At 42.8% G+C, this 19,797-nt stretch overlaps 1 protein-coding gene across 4 annotated transcripts in view; it reads left to right on the plus strand.

Annotated features, from left to right (window-relative positions):
• LOC112104760 (integrator complex subunit 6) overlaps nt 1-19,797 on the plus strand; it is an 86,322-nt gene that overhangs the window by 21,686 nt on the left and 44,839 nt on the right. For all 4 annotated transcript variants that reach the window (XM_026653637.1, XM_024197278.2, XM_026653639.1 and 1 more), the window contains exons 4-7: nt 1,208-1,297; nt 13,040-13,223; nt 16,000-16,125; nt 16,800-16,954. In XM_026653637.1, the coding sequence (XP_026509422.1) occupies nt 1,208-1,297; nt 13,040-13,223; nt 16,000-16,125; nt 16,800-16,954 (555 nt within the window). The remainder of the gene's footprint in view (nt 1-1,207; nt 1,298-13,039; nt 13,224-15,999; nt 16,126-16,799; nt 16,955-19,797) is intronic.

Here is a 19,797-nt window from a genome sequence, read left to right on the forward strand (position 1 = left end):
AACATAGCTTCGTCTCTCAAGGGTGTGAAAAATCCAGAAGAATTTTTTGTCAACTTAGCTACTGCCTCTCAGGGAGGTAAATTACTTATAGCGATCAGAGAACTTCTCCAGTTGCTGCAGTAAGTGCTTTCACTTAAAATGCTACATTTTAAGTGTAGACATAGCCAAAGATTTCTCAAACTTGTCAACAGAAGCAGACTGGAAACCATTGGACAGAAGAAAGAACAGAGAGAGATGCTCCTGGTGCTGTCACAGGATTCCATTTTCAACCCCAGATACAGTGAATTATAGTAACCCACTCTGAATTTGATGCATGCATGGATGGAACACACTGGCTAGATCCTCCTCTTGAAGGTTCCTGGCAGTCTCGTGGTGGAAATGGGAAGTGCCAGTGGCAGCATAGGTGGTCTGATTGTCAAGGCTTAATTATGAGTTGAACAGGACCCCAAGGCCTTCAAGCCACTTTGACAGACAAGGTCACAAAATGTCTTTTGTAATTTTGGACACTATCTTAAATGGTGCTGATGTAGAAAGCTTGTCAGTGTTTATGAAGACTTGAATAGTTAATGAAACAGGTGTGTGGGTGTGCATGCGTAAGAGAGAGAAAATCACTCTGGTTGGAATGTGACCCAAATAACTGGGACCACCCAGTTCTAAATTCTGTTTCTAGAATATTAGTTCTCAACCTTTAGGTTGTGAAGATGTTTTCTTGTGATTGTATAGTATTCTGAAAATCTTAATTTTTGATTGGTAGTAGAGGAGGGAGTTACAAGATCTTCTGGTTATGAAGATAATGTTCCACTTGTTAACAGCTACACTGTTGGATTTATTGAACATTTAGTATTTGCATATGTGCAATTAATGAAATTCTCAAAAAGACTAACATTTTTTTGTTACTTTAACATATGACATTATGAAATGTATAGTTAATAAATTTAAATGCCTATTTTAGGTATATGTAGCATATATATTGGTTCTAGGATTGCAGGTGTAAAAAGGTTGAGGAACCTATTCATAGCCTAGAGTATTGCCATGGAACCAAACCATCTACCTACAACCCCAATCCAGCACTCTCTGAAGTCAGTGGGAATATTTCCCTTGACTTCAGTGTGTGGTGGATTGGGCCATTGGTGCACCACTGTGGGTTTAAGCAAGAACCTTTTACATTTGAATGTAGCATTTCTAATGTAATTACACTTTCTTTTAGGGAAGAAACCCTTTTTTTCTGGAGCCAGCAATAATTATAACAGTTACTGACGGGAGTAAATTAACTACCACGAGTGGGATACAGGATGAGGTAAGGTCTAATCTCTGTTTATCTACTGTACCAGACTTTTTGATAGAAGGCTGATATGTTAGGATTACCAGTTATTTAAACGTGTTCAAATGTACATATGAGACAAACTTAAACAGTGTTTCCTTGAGTTTGAGACATTCTTATGTAATCATACTGTGCTAGAAATGGTTTGAAAGCCTTTTCAGCACTAAAAACTTGAGCATATTTAAGGAGTATCTTTAAACAGATTTGAAGAGTTTCTAAAATACTCAGTTTGCCAGTTTCACAGTCTGATTTAAAACACTGGTAGAGACATGCAACACAGTTCTATTGAAGGTAATTGGGATATTAATTCGACACACTTATCAAATGAGTATACATAACTTTTTAAAGGGCTTACCAGAATAAATTTTATTGTACTGAAGAATATACATCTTGAAAATGTGTAAACATACATAACTTGTATAGACCTGATTGATTTAATGTAGTGATCTTCCAAGGGCGGGAACCATGAACCAGAGAGCAGGTTGGGGACACGTGAAATGCAGAAGAAGAAAAGATTACTTCTGGATTTTATAGCGGTCTGTTTAGAATTATTGTCTGGACTCTGGAATGTCCCATAGTAATCTAAAACAAAAAGGTGGGCTAAAGAGGAGTTAATTTCAAATTAAATCCACACCTATACCTTAGAATATTTAAGATTAAAATACTGGGTCCATGCTCACAATAAACTTTACGGGTCACCATAGCTAAAACTCTGAGGCAATAAGCTGTTTCATCACCAGATGGCATGAGCTTCCCTGCTTATGAAGTTGCAACCATTCCCAACTGCTTTTATTGTCAGATCCTCTTCTTAGATGAATGGTGAGGAGTTCTTTACTGATACAATGGTTCTGGTCTGGTTTCGTATGCGTACAGGCCTTGAAACAGAAAAACATTGTTAGCTGGTCCCTCTTTTCAAAAGCAAAGGCTAATATCTGAGCCCCTTTCAGTGCTGGTGGGTTTTTTTTTCTTGATTTTTTTTTTTTTTTTTTCTTGCAACAGGTTCTCAAACATTTTTGTATGGTGCATCACATTTTAATATAGAGATTATCTTACAGACCACCTCCCTTCTGAATTGTAATTGTGCAGACTTTCTCCTGTTTTCCTGGTATTACATTCCTGTGGCAATTAGAGAAAGTGCTTTCATGGAAAAGTGATATTAAGAAAGTGTGAAATATATTTTTAGCTTTCTTTTAATGCACTTAAGTTGATAAGGAGCAGGGTAGGAGAAAGGACAAGGTTGCATAATGTGCCAAGCCACCTGTCCGTGGACCACTAGCAAGTAGTCTATAATTCATTTTGATAATTTCTGCTTTAGCGTATTTGATGTTTGGGGTTTTCTTTTTTGGTCTTTGGACTAGTCTGTGTCCGTCCCGTCCCCCCCCGTCTCCTCCTTCCCGTGCTTTTTGAATAATGAGAGAGTCTAGTACTGCTCCAAGTGTGCTCACATAACTTTCCTCCCAGAGAAACATTGATATTTTTGATTCCTGCATTGGAGATCATCCTGATGCATCTGATTATGAAGTTGACTTCAGGGTCCTTATGGGAAGTCAGGAATAATCTCAAGTCTGTTAGTCCAGATGTTTTTAGAATTCTTCAAAGGCTACAGTGAGACTATCCTGTAGGCAGTTCATTCTATAATTGAACTGTCTATTTCAATGCAGATGTGATTAGTTTGTCTAAATATCACTACTAGACTAACTTTAAACAGTCTGCATATTTCTGTTTTCCTACCATCCTCTGAGTGAGGGCAGCCTAGCTGCTGTTGAGGAGCCACAAGCTTTTAAGGCCTGACTCTGGATGGACAACCACAGCCAATAATCAGGAAAGCCACCTGTGTACCTTTTGGATCTAGCAAATTACCACCTAGTATCCAACCTTTCTTTCCTGAGCAAACTAACCAAATAGTTCTTGAAAGTGGTTTTCAACTACTCCTGTACATTGCTGAGATCTCGGACCTTTCCCAATCAGGTTTCATGCTGGAACATGAACTGTGTTATATATGCAGATGGGCTACCACTTCTTGTCCATTGATGAAGGGAAGGTGTTTTCTCATATTACAAGCTGCTCCTGCAACGTTTGCTACTGTTATCCGAATACTATTGTTCTGCTTTGATATTTCAGGAGTTATTGGGAGAAACTCAGCTGGATGAGGTCCTTCCCTTAGGATTGTACTCAGAGTGGTGATATAAGTAACTTCTTTTCTGCTACCAGACCACTCAGCTGTGAAATCTCTCAGTGCACTCACTATAATTTTTCCCATCCTGTTCTTGGTCTAATAATGGAAGTCTCAAGGGATGGTACTGTAGTGCTTCTTATGGTTAAACAAATCTTCTGGCCATACCAATCCAGAAGATTCTGGATCATGCAGTGCAAATGTGGCTACTTTTTGTCCTACCTGCCTTTCAATATGATTTGCCAATGGGCATCGGTGTCTGTTATTCTCATTACAAGAATACAGTAGAAGATACCAAATATACAGCAATAACCTGGATGCATGGCTTTGGTGCCCTCTGACTGATTTCAAGTGACGGGTTCTGTTTGGGAAAATGTTCACTTATCATCTACTCTAGCCACTTGCAGCAGCAAAAGGAGACTTACAGGGCAAATATCAATTTGACTATTGAGAGAATTTACTTATTCTCTCCCTTATAAATTGTGAAACTGAGGGTTATGTATCCATTCCATACTTTCAGAGCCCATGTATGTTTTTTAAAAAAAAGTTTCTAATTTCAGTGGGCTATTGGACAAAGATACTCTAAGTCAGTAAGCAGCAGTGTGGCTGAAATTGTTCTTACAGGAAATGCTTGTAGTTCTGCAAGTAAAACACAGTACAAACAGCTGAGCTCTCAGTCCACTAATCAGTTATGCCCTACACTCTGTCATATCTACCTTTAGAGCGATGGCATAGCAGGCTTGGGAGGGTGCGGGAAGGGGTGGAGTGGGGGCAGGGCCTGTGGCAGAGCCAGGGGTTGAGCAGTGAGCACCCCCCCCCCCCCAGTACATTGGAAAGTTGGCGCCTGTAGCTCCAGCCCCCGAGTCGGTGCCTATACAAGGAGCCGCATATTAACTTCTAAAGAGCCGCATGTGGCTCCGGAGCCACAGATTGGCCACCCCTGCACAATCAGAACCTCCTTTGCATAGGTAGTTTTTGGGTAGAATTTTTCCTGGGGGGCTGCATTTTCAATTTTAAAAGCTAGAAGAGCAGGAAGAAGCTTCTGACTACCAACCATATTTCAGTTTCTCTTCTGGTCTTAACCAATAACCTTTGTACATGTCATAGGGCATGTTGGTTAAGTAATGGAAACATGATACATGTCTGAATCATTTTTTGATTTTGTTCTTGTGTGGTTCCAGTTCTTTGTTAATTAGATTAAGCCAGATTTTCACTGGTATTGACAGTAATATTGTCAGCATGTAATCTGTCAGTTCCCTCTGAAACCACCTTCAATTAATTTTATGTTTAGTGTCTTTAAAATTCCTTGCTTTGTCTTCATAAGTCTTCGTGCTCTTTGTAAATGTCAACATTCTTGAGGTACTCAACGCAAATAGAGACGTGACCTTGTTGTGAGGTCCACAGTGTGTCATTGAGAAGCTGGGGCATTAGTCTCTCCCCTTTCAGTTAACTAGCCATTCGGCTTAGTGGTTGCAGAATAACTTTAGGAGTTATTTAACTTTAGCACTGTTAATCACTACTGCTGTTTCAATGAGTAGTAAATAGTGTTCTGAGTGCCAATACATTGGATGTTCAGAATGATTGCACCTGGAAAGTTGCTCTTCAAAGTAGAGTTCTTATGCGTGCTCCACTGTAAGTGTGCTTGCATCCCTGCGCTGCTGATCGGAGAACTTCGGTAGCAGTGTCCGTTGAGCCCACACATGCGCTGTCTCTCCTTGTGCTACGCCACGAGACTATCCAGCGCATGTGGGCTAACCTTCCTCAGTTCCTTTTCAACCACCCTGGCTAGAGATGGAGCCATTAGCAGTCTATTAAGACTTATTTTAATCTACTTATCCATCGTAGTCTCCTAGTTAAAATTCTAGTTGTAGTTTTTCTCTTTCTCTCTCTTTCTTAAAAATAGACTTTATTTTTCTTCCCACCTTTTCTCCCCTGTCAGGTGCCCTTTCCACCAACAGCCTATGCTCTGTTTGCCAGGCTTCAAGAAGTGCCTTACTTGTAAAGAGGCAATCCTGATCGCAGATAAACACTCTCCATGCATTCACTGCCTCGGGGGAGGCCACATACAACAGAAGTTGGTCTTTGCCAACAGCTCTGGCCAGGATCCCACAAAAATAGAGAGCTCTGCCAGAAGACTGTTTTCATGGCTGCAGCTCTCCAACCCCAGTCACCTGGTAGACATGTGTTCCCTACAGCCTTCTACATCTCAGGGCTGTTGGTCGAAGCAGGCTGCAGACCCCTCTCACAAATTTTCTAAGAGAGCAGGAAGCCCCCTTCATGAGTCCGAAGATACAGAGCAAGATGGTGATTGCTTGTCGCTATCTTCAGCACTGAGACCATCTCAGACTGGCACCCATAGCTCACAGACATCAACAGTAACCAGTACTGCTGACAGGCACATGGACCCAATGGGCATGGGCACCGAGTCATTGGCACCAAAAGACAGGAGTAAGCACTCCTCTAAAAAGATGATCCTGGTATGTGAGCCTGCATCTGTAACACCAGCGGTGGCTTGATCATAGAATCATAGAATATTAGGGTTGGAATATTGGACCTCAGGAGGTCATCTAGTCCAAACCCCTGCTCAAAGCAGGACCAATTCCCAACTAAATCATCCCAGCCAGGGCTTTGTCAAGCCTGACCTTAAAAACCTCTAAGGAAGTAGATTCTACCACCTCCCTAGGTAACCCATTCCAGTGCTTCACCACCCTCCTAGTGAAAAAGTTTTTCCTAATATCCAACCTAAACCTCCCCCACTGCAACTTGAGATCATTACTCCTTGTTCTGTTGTCTGCTACCACTGAGAACAGTCTAGCTCCATCCTCTTTGGAACCCCCTTTCAGGTAGTTGAAAGCAGCTATTAAATCCCCCCTCATTCTTCTCTCCTGCAGACTAAACAATCCCAGTTCCCTCGGCCTCTCCTCATAACCGGAAAGTCTCTGGATTAAGTTTAGAAGTGTGAGTAACAAGGGTGATGTCATGATGAGAGTCTGCTATAGACCACCAGACCAGGGGGATGAGGTGGACGAGGCTTTCTTCTGGCAACTAGCAGAAGTTACTAGATCGCAGGCCTTGGTTCTCATGGGAGACTTTAATCACCCTGATATCTGCTGGGGCAGCAATACAGCGGTGCACAGACAATCCAGGAAGTTTTTGGAAAGTGTAGGGGACAATTTCCTGGTGCAAGTGCTGGAGGAACCAACTAAGAGCAGAGCTCTTCTTGACCTGCTGCTCACAAACCAGGAAGAATTAGTAGGAGAAGCAAAAGTGGATGGGAACCTGGGAGGCAGTGACCATGAGATGGTCGAGTTCAGGATCCTGACACAAGGAAGAAAGGAGAGCAGCAGAATACAGACCCTGGAATTCAGAAAAGCAGACTTTGACTCCCTCAGGGAACTGATGGGCAGGATGCCCTGGGAGAATAACATGAGGGGGAAAGGAGTCCAGGAGAGCTGGCTGTATTTTAAAGAATCCTTATTGAGGGTGCAGGAACAAACCATCCTGCTGTGTAGAAAGTAACCGGTGTGAACAAGATTCCCATCCCCCCGGCACTGCCACTGATGCCGGGATGATCGATACAGACAGAACTCCGCCATTCAAGAGACCTCTGGATGCACTGGAATTCCCTCTTCTGGGTACCGAGACCTCTGCACCAAGCCTCTACAAGCACAGAAAATATCCCCGCTGCCATGCCATGTCCCTCTGCTTTCTAGTGAAGGTTCAGACAGCGAGCCTGAGGCAGTAGTGTCGCAGTACTCCTCCCAAGCTCCATATGGGGCTCACTATCAACAGAGCTCAAGGATATACCCACAGATGGCCGCACCACCCCCGTTCTGGTATGGCCACCCCTGGGCTCCACCACCACCCCAATGGCCATATTGGGACCCTTGGCGGCATACTGCCAACATACCTCTCGAGCTCCAAGCCTCGCCCGAGAACCCTTGTGGCACACTCCCTTTGCCACATGATCCAGGAGTTCAGAACCACCTTACAACTTAGACGAACAGGAAGCCAGTAACGAGGAAGTGACTCTGAGGACCATATCCTCCTCTCCAGATGAAGCTGTCATGCCTTCTCCACCATCTTTGGCGGACGATTTCCATCTCTTTCAGCAACTGGCAAAGAGGATGGCAGACCCTCTCCAGATTCCACTGGAGAAAGTCAAGGATACCCACCATCAACTCCTTGATATTCTCTATTCTGCCTCCTCAAAGATTGCCATCCTGATTTAATGAGGCCATTTTAGACCTGGCAAAGACCATGTGGCAAACCTCATCATCAGTGGCCCCGACCTGCAAGTGAGCAGACAAAAAAAATGTCCCTGCTAAGGAATCTGAATTCCTATTCTCCCATTACCACCCAACTCCATCGTTGTGGATGCTGTCAACTCTCTCGGCCAACACCACCAGTCAAGGGCTTCTCCCTACAACATGGATTGGGGGGGGAGGGATAGCTCAGTGGTTTGAGCATTGGCCTGCTAAACCCAGGGTTGTGAGTTCAATCCTTGAGGGGGCCACTTTGGGAACGGGGGTAAAAATCTGTCTGGGGATTGGTCCTGCTTTGAGCAGGGGGTTGGACTAGATGACCACCTGAGGTCTCTTCCAACCCTGATATTCTATGATTCTATGAAATGCTTTGATCTGTTCAGTAGAAAAGCATACTCCTCAGCCACTCTACAATTTCGTATCACCAACTACCAGTCCCTCACGGCAAGGTATGATTACATAAACTACTCTAAGCTGAATGACTTTATTGAAAAAATGCCAGAAGCACATCATGGCTCATTCAGGGCCATTATCCAGGAGGGCCAATTAGTGGCAAAGACATTGCTGCAATCTGCCCTTGACATGGCAGCTAGGTCTATCTCTACAACTGAGGTGATGCAACGAGTGTCCTGGCTTCATTTGTCGGGATTCCCAAAAGAGGTGCAGTCCACGGTTGAGGACCTTCTATTTGAGGGCACGAAGCTCTTTGCTGAGAAAACTGCCGCCTCCCTTTATATCCTGAAGGATTCCAAGGCTACCCTCCTGTCACTGGGTATCTATACACTGGGACAAAAGAGACTATTTAGTCCCCAATCCAAGCATAGACCATGCATGTCTCAATACCAACCTCCGCTCCACTATAAGCTGCAAATAAAGAAAGGGAAATTTCCTAAACAGAAAACATCTGGCCCACAATCTTCATACCAGCCCTCTACAGCTAAACACCACTTTTGATGGGCAGGTCAAGGCACCATCAGACCACTCCCCCCAACTGACACAGCCGATCATTGTTCCACACCCATTTAGCCACTGATTGGCAGTGTTCCGCAGTGCCTGGAAATGCATAACATCAGACCAATGAGACTGTCTGAACTGGGTACTCCATTCAGTTTTACCTCCTGATCCCCTCACAACCTTCTTCCTCATCCCTCTTCAGGGACCCTTCTCACGAGAGTTTACTATGACACAAGATAGGTGGCTTCCTCCAGCTGGGAGCCATAGAACTAGTACCTCAACATCTATGAGGGAAGGGGTTCTACTCTCGTTATTTCCTAATACCCAAAAGAAAGGGAGGTTGGAGACCCATACTAGACTTCAGAGCTCTCAACAAGTTTGTTAAGGCTCAAAAATTCAAGATGGTCACCTTATTGACGATCATTTTAGCATTGGAACAGAGAGACTGGTTTTCAGCCCTCAACCGCTAGGACATCTATTTTCACATCTCGATCTGCCAGCTCACAGACAATTTCTCAGATTCACTCTGGGACACGACCACTACCAATAGACCCTTTGGTCTATCATTAGCCCCGAGAGTATTTTCCAAGGTTCTCTCAGTGGTGGCCACTCATTTATGCACTCAAGGGATAATGATTTATCCATACCTGGATGATTATCTCCTCAGAGCCCGATCTCTCTGGGAAGCTCACCAAGTCACCGACACTACGATACGTTTGTTTATAGACCTGGGTCTACAGATCAACACCCAAGATGTCAACCCTCACTCCAGTGCAATATCTGGAATTCATAGGGGCTGACCTTGACATGTTAGAGGCCAAAGCCCTCTTACCTCAACACAGGTTCCTATCCTTAGTCTTACTCATAGACACCATTCAAAGCAGTCCACAAATACTGGTCAGGCTTTGCCTCCAACTCTTCAGACATATGGCAGGGGCATGGCGATGATACCTCATGCCAGGCTTCACATGCAATGCCTCCAAATATGGTTTGGCTCTGTTTACAGACCGAACAAGGACACGTTGTCACTACCCACCAGGATCAAAAACTCCTTAAACTGGTGGAAGGACCCAGCCAATGTTTGCAAAGGGATCCCCTTCTTGAAAACATCACGGGCATTGCTCCTTGCCACCAAGACATCACTCATAGGTTGGGGCGTGCACCTAAATGGCCTCAGGCCACAAGGCAAATGGTCGCCCACGAAGATATCCTTCCACATCAATCTCCTGAAGCTGAGAGTGGTCAGAATGCCTGTACCCATTTCCTTCTACTGATCACACACACAGATCCTACGTACTACATCAATTGGCAGAGGGGAGCCAGATCGCCCTTCCTTTGCGCAGAAGCTGTGAGATTATAGATTTGGAAATCTCCCACGACGGTACACTGTCTGCAGAATACCTCCAGGTACACACAACTCGGTAGCGGACAGTATCAGTTGCAAATTCCCACACGACCATGAGTGGGAGATGCACCATATAGAGGTACTTCATGACCTATTCAGACGATGGGGGACACTGTCTACAGATCTGTTCGCCATTCAGCTGAACAAGAAGTGTCTATGCTACTGCTCCAGACTGGGGATGGGATAACACTCCTTAGGTGATGCTCTCCTCCTCCCCTGGGACAGGGACCTTTTTCTACACCTTCTCTCCATTTCCCTTACTGTCAAAGGTCCTGCTGAAAATAAAAAGGGGTGGAGCTCGTGTCATTCTGAGTGCTCCTACTTAGCTGAGACAGATGTGGTACCCTTACCTCTCTCAGCTTGCAACATGTCTGCTGATCTCTCTCACGGCGATTCCGCACCTCCTCTCACGGAGCGAAGGACATACCCTACATCCCAACCTGGGAATCCTCTGCCTCAAAGCATGGCTCCTGTTTGGTTCCAACACCTAGAAAGCTTCTGTTCAAGAGACATGATGCACTTACCTGCAGAAATGGTCCAGGTTTCAGATTTGGTGCACGTGCCAACAAATCTTCCCAGCATCTGCAATTCTTCTACATATCCTAGACTATGCTTTTAACCCTAAAATGATACAGACTATCTCTAAGCTCTCTCAGGGTCCACCTAGCGGCTATTAAAGCCTTTCACCAACCTGTAGGGGAGTACTCAGTGCTGTCACACCTAACTACAAAAAGGTTCCTCAGGGGCATAGTAAACTTATTCCCTCAACTTCGGCTTCCTGCCGCCACATGGGACCTGAATCTTGTACTTTAGGGACTGACTAGGCTCCCCTTCGAAACCATGGACACCTGTTCACTAACGTACCTATCCTGGTAGTGGCCTTCCTGGTAGTGATTATCTTGACCAGGAGAATAGGAGAGATAGTAGCTCAGATGACGCATACTCCCTACATGGTATTGTTCCGGTTAAAGTTATGCTCAGACTGCATCCAAAATTCATCCCTAAGGTAACCTCCTACTTTCACATCAGTTGATTCACCTTCCAATCTTCTACTCCAAGCCTCACCAAGACAACAGGGAGGCTATATTGTGTACCTGGATGTCAGGAGAGCCCTGGCCTTCTACCTGGACAGGACAAAGGCCTTCAGGAACTCCCCTAGGCTCTTCCTCTGCACAGCGGAAAGTTCCAAGGGCTCAGCAATATCAGCCCAAAGACTTTCCAAGTGGGTCTCGAACTGTATCAGACTGTTACCAAGTCCGTCATATGACCCCTCCAGATGCCATTCATACACACTCAACAAGGTCAATCTCCTCATCCGTTGCCTTCTTCAAGGATGTCATTATCTCAGAGATCAGGAGAGCAGCAACATAAGCATCAGTCCACACTTTCGCAGAACACTGTGCCATCGCTGAGGACTCTGCCTTTGAGCCGTCTTCTGCTCCATGGTGCTGTCATCTGTAACAGATTCAACTCTGAAGTCCTGACCTCCAGAAGGGATATTGCTTGGGAACAGCCATAGGGACACTACTGGAAGAAGAAATGACTCACCTTGTGCAGTAATGATGATTCTTCGAGACCTGTGTTCCTATGGGTGCTCCACAACCCATTCTCCTTTCCTCTAATTCAAAGTTCTTGTTTTGACTCTGTGGTAGAGAAGGAACTGGGGAGGGTTAGCCTGCATGCGCTGGTTAGCCTCATGGCACAGCACAAGAAAAGACAGCACATGTGCGGGCCCAAAGGACACTGCTACAAAAGTTCTCCCATCATCAGCACAGGGACGCAAGAATACCTACAGTGGAGCACCCATAGGGGGGAAACATCTTGTTACCTGCACAAGGTGAGTAACTTCTTCTTTGTCCTTTGTTCAGACAATGAAAATAAAATAGAGAAGACGTGTTGTACTGTGTATTCTTGGATGGCATTGTTAGCAGCTTAAAAGTTCTTCATAGTTCTCTTTGGATGCTATGAGTCAACAGCAGCAGTAGGAAGGCATTTTTCCCTGTATGGATGCTTGTTAGACATTGATGTCCTTGGGTGAACATGAGATGTCATCTTACATTAATATTAATTTTAATCTTCTTATTTTTTCTCTCTTCTTGCACTATGTCGTGGTGGACCTAAAAGTTAAAATCTGTCTGTAGTATATCCAAGGTGAAGTGCTTCAATCACTTCTTTAAATTGCTCATTGTGTGCTACATTAAAGGTGATATTGTCATAAAAATTGCAACTCTTATCAAGTTAAGTCTTTGACTTTTAGTTCTTATGGTGTAATCACCAAACGAACCCCAGAAGTTGTCAAAGAATAAAGATAAGCAGGAACTACTCTTCAGTTAAGCTGCTGTGGAAGCTGGAAGGCATGTAACAGAGACTTAATTTATCATTAGTGCTAGATTTTGATAACGATGGCACTGAAATGTTTCTTTTGCAGGAACATCATACCCACCAATATTCTGGTCTTCCACTTAGTTGATAGTTTCATTCATTGGTGCATTTTATCTTGAAGATGAATGCAGAGAAACAGACTTTCTGAAACGAGCCTGGATCCTTTCAGTGCTTACCAAAAACAAACTTCAATTTAGTGTGCTTTGGGCAAATGAGATCTTAATATTGCTGTGGAAAGAACATTGCAGTAATGCAGTTCTGCTTGCAGGAATTCTCAATAAAACAAGTTTAAAGGACTTAAAAGTAAACATACAACTTCAGAACTTAATAGTGCTGTGAAATGAGTTTATGTACAGTGCTGACTGGATTATGGATCTCCCATATTTATTTATATATAAAATATCTGATCTTTGTTATATTGTAAGCTTCTCTGGGTTATATATTCATTTGGTTGACTTGTACAATAAATTGCAGTCATGTAGCTACTTGATTTTGAATTCACTGTTTTGTGAAGAAAATTTAAATATTTTTCTTTTCAGCTCCATTTACCTCTCAATTCTCCTTTACCTGGAAGTGAATTGACTAAGGAACCTTTTCGCTGGGATCAGAGACTATTTGCTTTAGTTCTGCGTTTGCCTGGCATCACAACTCCAGAATCAGAGCAGATAGCAGGTGTGCCCGTTGATGACTCAGCAATCACACCTATGTGTGAAGTCACAGGAGGTGAGTGCCTTAGCTTCACTTGACAAAGTAGATCTTTCAGAAAAGTGATTTTAGCATATAGCTCAGTTGTATTAGATAGTATTTGAAAATTTCTGACTCCTTTGTTTAATCTCTTTAAAACCCTGGGCACAATGGAGCTACATATTACAGCTCTCTTAAGACACATAAGTACTAAAATTACAAATAAATTCATCTTAATAGTCTTGAAAGGATGTGCATTTGCTTTCTTCAGCAATTTTGGCCAGAAGGGGGAAAATATACTTCGTGTTTTAGGCACTCAGCCAGAAGTCTTAAGAATCATGAAACCTGCTCGATAGTGAGATAGTGTTCAGTTTGCTGGCACGGGACATGCCAGCATTTGAAGGCCATGGAATGTGTTTTCTTTTGAGAACTTATAAATATTTCTTAAATTAAGAATATTTTTGGACAAATGTCTGCACTTTCCCTTTTCCTCCACTGTGTCTCGTGTTCTCTTGTAATCGCTCATGATTATCTGTCTCGTTTCGATTGTAAACTTCTCTGGTACAGTCCAGAAGTTGTCTTGTCTATAGAGTACCATGAACACACACCAAGTATTTTAAAAAAATAAATTAAAAAATCCATTTGATAGTAATTGGGGTGGGAGAAGAGGGAGAAAAGGAAAGAATTTAAAGGTGTAAAAGAAACTTCAAGCAGATGTGATCCCCAACTTCTCAGAATGTAAAGCAGATGCCTCAACCACTGGATTAAACAGGCTTTTTGATTCATTTAAAAGGTGTTGAAGTGTGCCACAAGGGGGAGCTCACATTCCAAGAATGCAATAAAGACCTTAAGTTAACAAGGAAATTCTTAAAATGTTAAAGGAAATAAAGTTAAAACAAAGTATGTTTCTTAGTTGTTACCAAGATGCATGCAGAACTTTATTAATGAAATCATTTAATAGACTGTCTTGCTGCTTCAATGAAGTGACATGTTTTCTTTGTAACTTGTTTATATATTTCTCCATAACTAGATCAGCAAAAATCATAAGTCAGCCCTTCTAGTTTCTTGATGAGTAAGAATTAAAAGAGCTAAATGTCAGCAGCTTGACTAAGGGATGACTAAGAGGAGACATAAGTCTAAAAATACTTGCTAGGCATAATCTCCAAAGTAGAACAGAAAATACATAGTGATACACAGAGGTATAACTAGGAGTAATAAAATGAAATTATGGAAGGAAAAACATTTACAGATGTATTAGGCTGTGCAGTGTCTACCAAGGGAAGTTATGGACTCACCAGTGTTTTTTACGTCCTTGTGTGGAATACATTTTGTTATGTGCACCAATATGGAGGTGATGTGTGGTGGGGGTGGGGCCGAGGGGTTCAGAGTGTGGGAGGGGGCTCAGGGCTGGGGCAGAGGGTTGGGGTGGGATGGTGGTTCTGGGATGGGGCCAGGGATGAGAGGATTGGAGTATGGGAGGGGGCTCAGGGCTAGGTCAGAGGTTTGGGGAGTGGGGGGATGGGGGTTCTGGTTGGGGGAGTGGGCTCTGGGATTGGGCAGGGGATGAGGGGGCTCAGGGCTGGGGCAAAGGGTTGGATGCAGGGGGTGAGGGCTCCGGGTAGGGACGAAGGCTCTGTGGTGGGGCCAGGGATGAGGAGTTTGGGGTGCAGGCTGCCCCGGGGCTGCGGTGGGGAGAGAGGACTCCCCCAGCCCTCTCTCGCTGCAGCAGCCTGGGGCTGGGTGAGAGGGGCCTCTCCCTGGCCGCGGCAGTTCTGGCTTGGCTGGGCTGGGCCGGGCCTGGCCTGGCCCAGGCCGGGGGAGGGGCTCCTCTCCCTGGCAGCTCTGGCGGACCCGGGGAGGGGCTCCTCTCTTGGCAGCTCCAGCTGGGCCGGGGTAGGGGCACTTCTCCCCACCTGCACGGCCCTTGATAGCCTGCTGCATGGCTGCGCAGCTTACAGGGAACTTAGGATGCCCCCATGGGAAAACGGACTTAAAATATAGTGTAGGAGAAAATCCTGCATTGATGTGGACTGCATGACCTTATAAGTCTCTTTCCATTGCTATCTTGAGCATTTTAACAGAACATAAAATCATACTAGTTGTGCTATACCTTTTAAAAGGATTCAGTGCAATATTTAATGGTATTAGGGCAATACCTCAGGTTCCCCATCAGGATGTAATAGAAGTACTCTTTTTTTGGCGTTGAGACATTGATACAAAGAGCACAGCAGGGCATTATTTGTCATTTGGATCATTTCCTTACATTGACAAACACAATCCTTACTTATATTGACAAACACAATCTATGAAGACATCTATTCTATACACACAAAATTTGTTACTTTAAGTAATTGTATAGTTTGCTGATACTTTTTTGATTTTTCTAATTACTATGTGATTGGTTATACAGTAGTTACCAATAAGATATTTGCTAACAATAATCCACTAACATAGTATCTGAGGTGCTACGCTATTTCCTTATACGGGTACTTCCTTATACAGGCGCTTCATAACTGCAGCACCTCAAATACCATAATGTGGTAGATGTTGATATATGGTGTTATCTGAATGGCCACTGCTTTATAAACAAAAATACTTGCCTGCATGGCCAATACAATTTTGAGAATGTAATAAACATGCAGTATATTGTCAGTTTTAGAATACTTGTTACATTGGGAAAGGATGATAGATGTCTTAAATTAAATGCATTATAGCTAGACTTCTATTTAAATGGATTAGTCTGAAAAAATTTCAAAGCTGAAGGGAGAAATATAAAGTAGTAGACTTGTTCTTGAGACTTTTTCTTTCATCCTAGGTCGCTCGTATTGTGTGTGTTCTCCAAGAATGCTGAATCAGTGTCTTGAGTCACTGGTTCAAAAAGTGCAAAGTGGAGTAGTAATAAACTTTGAAAAATCTGGACCAGATCCTTCACCAACTGAAGGTATTAGAAAAATTCTACATACTTTTGTAACCAATTAGATTTGCACTTGGTATTCAAATTTAACAATTTCCAGAAGTGTACATAGTTTAATTTGGAAGAAGCACTACAGTGTTAGACACCATTGTTCCTTTCTAATGTAATATGGCCACATTCTTGAGTGGATTAAATTTCTGTAGCTTTACTCCTTTTTGTTCTAAATATGAATAACTTGCCTACTTCTAGAACATGTTCATGGAAAATACTAGCTTTTTTCTAACCCTGAAATGTTGTATATTAAAAGTTCATTGGTGTAATTCATATTAGATTAATGTGTGTTAAATCTTCATGCACCAGGAAAATATTTGATTCATCTAGTATTTGTGATGAGGAAAGGAAACTTCAATTGAGTTCTGAAAGTACATCACATAATAGAAGAACTGTTTTTTTTCAGACTCTCATTCAGTAAGCATTCAACAGTGTTACTCAACTCTAAATTAGTTAGCATTCCTGCTGGAAATGCTAAAAATTACTTGGACACTGGTATGTACTATTGTTGTGGTTTCTAATATATTTTTAAGGATATCCCTCTTAAGGTGTATAAAAATCCTTGCACACTCCATATAAAGTGTTTAAATAATTTGAAATACTATATAATTAAATATAGAGTTATGGAGGTAATTTTGTTTTTTGTATAGATGGACAGATGGATATAGCTAGGTCTTTTGGACCCCACCCTTGGCACAGCTGTCACAAACTTATCTATGTCAGACCAAACCCTAAAACTGGAGTTCCCATAGGCCACTGGCCTGTTCCAGAATCCTTTTGGCCAGATCAAAATTCTCCAACATTGGTAAGTACTTGAAGTGAGGGAGAAGTCATTTAACTGCTTCCTGTTCATGGGTTTTAAATCCTGGGCTACCTGGTTCAAATATAAGCACTGTAAAGGAAATTCAGGCTAAAGTCTGAAAGGAAATGCAGCAGACACAGATGTTTCAACTGCTGTGAATAAGATACTGAATGACAATTAACATACTATGTTCATTGTGGAATAATTGCATAAGAGACATCTGCTTTTTTAAGAAACAAACTGCCTGTAAGACTTTTATTGCTAACATCTGAGCACAATGCTATGAACATAAAAACATCTTACTTAAATGTATCTCTTTGGAGTTTCAACAGAGTTCAAACTGAGAATTTTCCCTTAGGACACAATTTAGTATGCAAATGAAGATCCTAGACTGATGCAGGTTCATCTCTTTATCTTGTAAACTATCATATTTAGTCATCCAAAAGACACTATTGCTTGTGAGGGGATGGGGGAGGACCTCTATGTCAATATCTCCTAAATTGGGAAAAGGTGAAGCTCGTGGTAACAGTGCTCTTTCAGTGCAGAAGTGGCAGAGTTGGCCCATATCTCCTGTTTAGTGTAGCAGTGCTTCTAATCTACCACAAATAATAGAAACTTTACCTCAAATTGTAAAAAGTCTTCACTGGCAATACATTAGTTTTCTTTGTGCTCTATTTAATTACGAATAAAAGGATGTACCTGTGCCAATTTGTATTTGTAATGTAGTATAATATAACATTCAACGTTGATTGAAAATATTACAGTTGAACTGATGTAATTTTGGGCTATTTCCTGCTTTATAAGAGGATCTTCACTGTTAGTCTTTGTGCCCTACATCTGATTTATTAAAGTTTACAAACTTAAAGGTGTTCTATGCATTTGGCTTGCACAGAACATGAAGTGCTTCAACTGAGTATAGAAAATTGAAGATTAGTGTGTGTGGGAGTATTTTATTCTTAAATTTAGTTTTTATTTAGTTTGTGTATATTCATTGTGCCCAGTCCAGTAAGACATACACAGCCTTCTGAGCTGTATGGAAGGCCAGCCTATTCTAAAGAAAAATTAATCTCTTGCAGCTGTTAAAATAAAATAAAATACTCTTCCCCCCCCCCCCCCCCCAACATTGTGCACTTGGGTATTATGGAACTGTTTAGTGGGAGAAGAGCTCCTGCAAATGAACTCCCTGTCTCCGGTGCTCCACAATGGGCATACCCCTGGATCTATCTGCCTTTCTTCATTCACCTAAATCTGGGTTTAACACAGTTTTTTGTGAATTACTGCTCTAGGCCCGGGGTTCCCACACTTTCTAGTAGTGCAGCTCCCTTACAGATATTTTAAAACTTGGTGACTCCCTTCAACCAAATTACCTTCCCCTCCTCCTCCCCTTTTTTAAAAATAAAAACTTACTTACTTGGGACAATAGAGTTCGGATGATTTTGCGACTGTATTGAACTACACACAGTTTACTTAATTAGATAATCTGATCTAATCTGGGTTTTTAAAACTAAATTGAAAATATGGATTGCTTGACATGTTTGGACACAGACTAATATTTTAGTGACAAGAATGGGTCTGTTAAATAAAAGTGCTTTGACCAATCTCACATAACACATGCATGGTATGTCTTAACCGACTGCCTATCAGGTTCTTTCTTGCTGACGCGTGGCCTGGTCAGGATCTCCAGTGTCTGGGGCTTTCCTTTGATTCCTTCAATTTGTAATTTTTTCAAAGTTATTCTTGGTGCCTTTTGTATATAGTTCCTGATAGTAAGTTTTAAATAGTTTTATAGTTTTTAGCAGTTTTGTGGTTAGATTTCCCAACTTGGGGACCTTCTCTATCCTAATACTCCCTTGTGATTATTGGGAAGAACTTGGGACTTCAAACTCTGTGTCCTACCCCCATTCTGTCTTCGTCAGCAACAGTGACCAGCTCTGTCTGTAGTGTCTTGGGGAGGCACACGTCGCAGCTAGGTGTATTACCTGCCACTCTTTCCCTAGCCATAGGCATGACATGAGGGAATTCTGACCTAGAAAAGACCTCATGGAGAAGGCCACAAAGCTGGCGTCGGACACAGGCCGAGGCAACCCCCGAACATCAGCCTGAATTGATACAGGGCGCACTTCCTGCCAGAAGGTCTGACTGTTGCAGGGCAATCCATACCCACAGATTTCCCCCCTTCAGCATCTTGTCAGAAAACAGAACACTTGGACAAGCATAAGAGCACCCTCTAATTCTGCTTCGAAGACGTCCAATGCAACTTTGCCTAAATCAAGCAAATCTGCTTGTTCAAACCCTAAAGACTTTGTACATCCTGAGTCCCAGGGCCATGACTCTAAAGCTCATAAATACATGGCTTTATCAATATTGGACTCTGTACCAATCACACCCTCTCCACTGGTACCATCCAAGCAAAAAGACAGGATCCATTGGTTCCAGCATGATTAGCTTCTACCACTTAAGGAACCATCACTTTATCGCACACCGGCCACACGGAGCCTCCTTCCTCCAACCTTGACAGCATAAATGGATTGGACTCCTCGTACTCCAGAGAGATCAGATTTGTACTACGCTGGAGGATATCTTTGCTCTTTCTGAGTCTGTTTCCCCCATCATTGGGACCTTATCTCCTGACTCCACCAGGGGATGTACTTTTGATAGAAGCCTATCTCCTCTTCTATCTGCTAGCGCTGCTTTTCTTCCGCCAAAATTGTCGATTCTGCTGTTGGATCCAGACCCTTTTTTTTCTCTTCCTCAGCAAAATTCAAACCTCTAGAAGAGCTGTCATCTCCTCCAAGAAACGTTAGTCCAGACAGGGGACCCAGAGCCTTCTGGTTCCAACCTCTGCC

The sequence above is a fragment of the Terrapene carolina genome, unplaced genomic scaffold (genome assembly GCF_002925995.2).
Source record: "Terrapene carolina triunguis isolate 2854851 unplaced genomic scaffold, T_m_triunguis-2.0 Scaffold142, whole genome shotgun sequence".
Taxonomy (NCBI): Eukaryota; Metazoa; Chordata; order Testudines; family Emydidae; genus Terrapene; species Terrapene triunguis.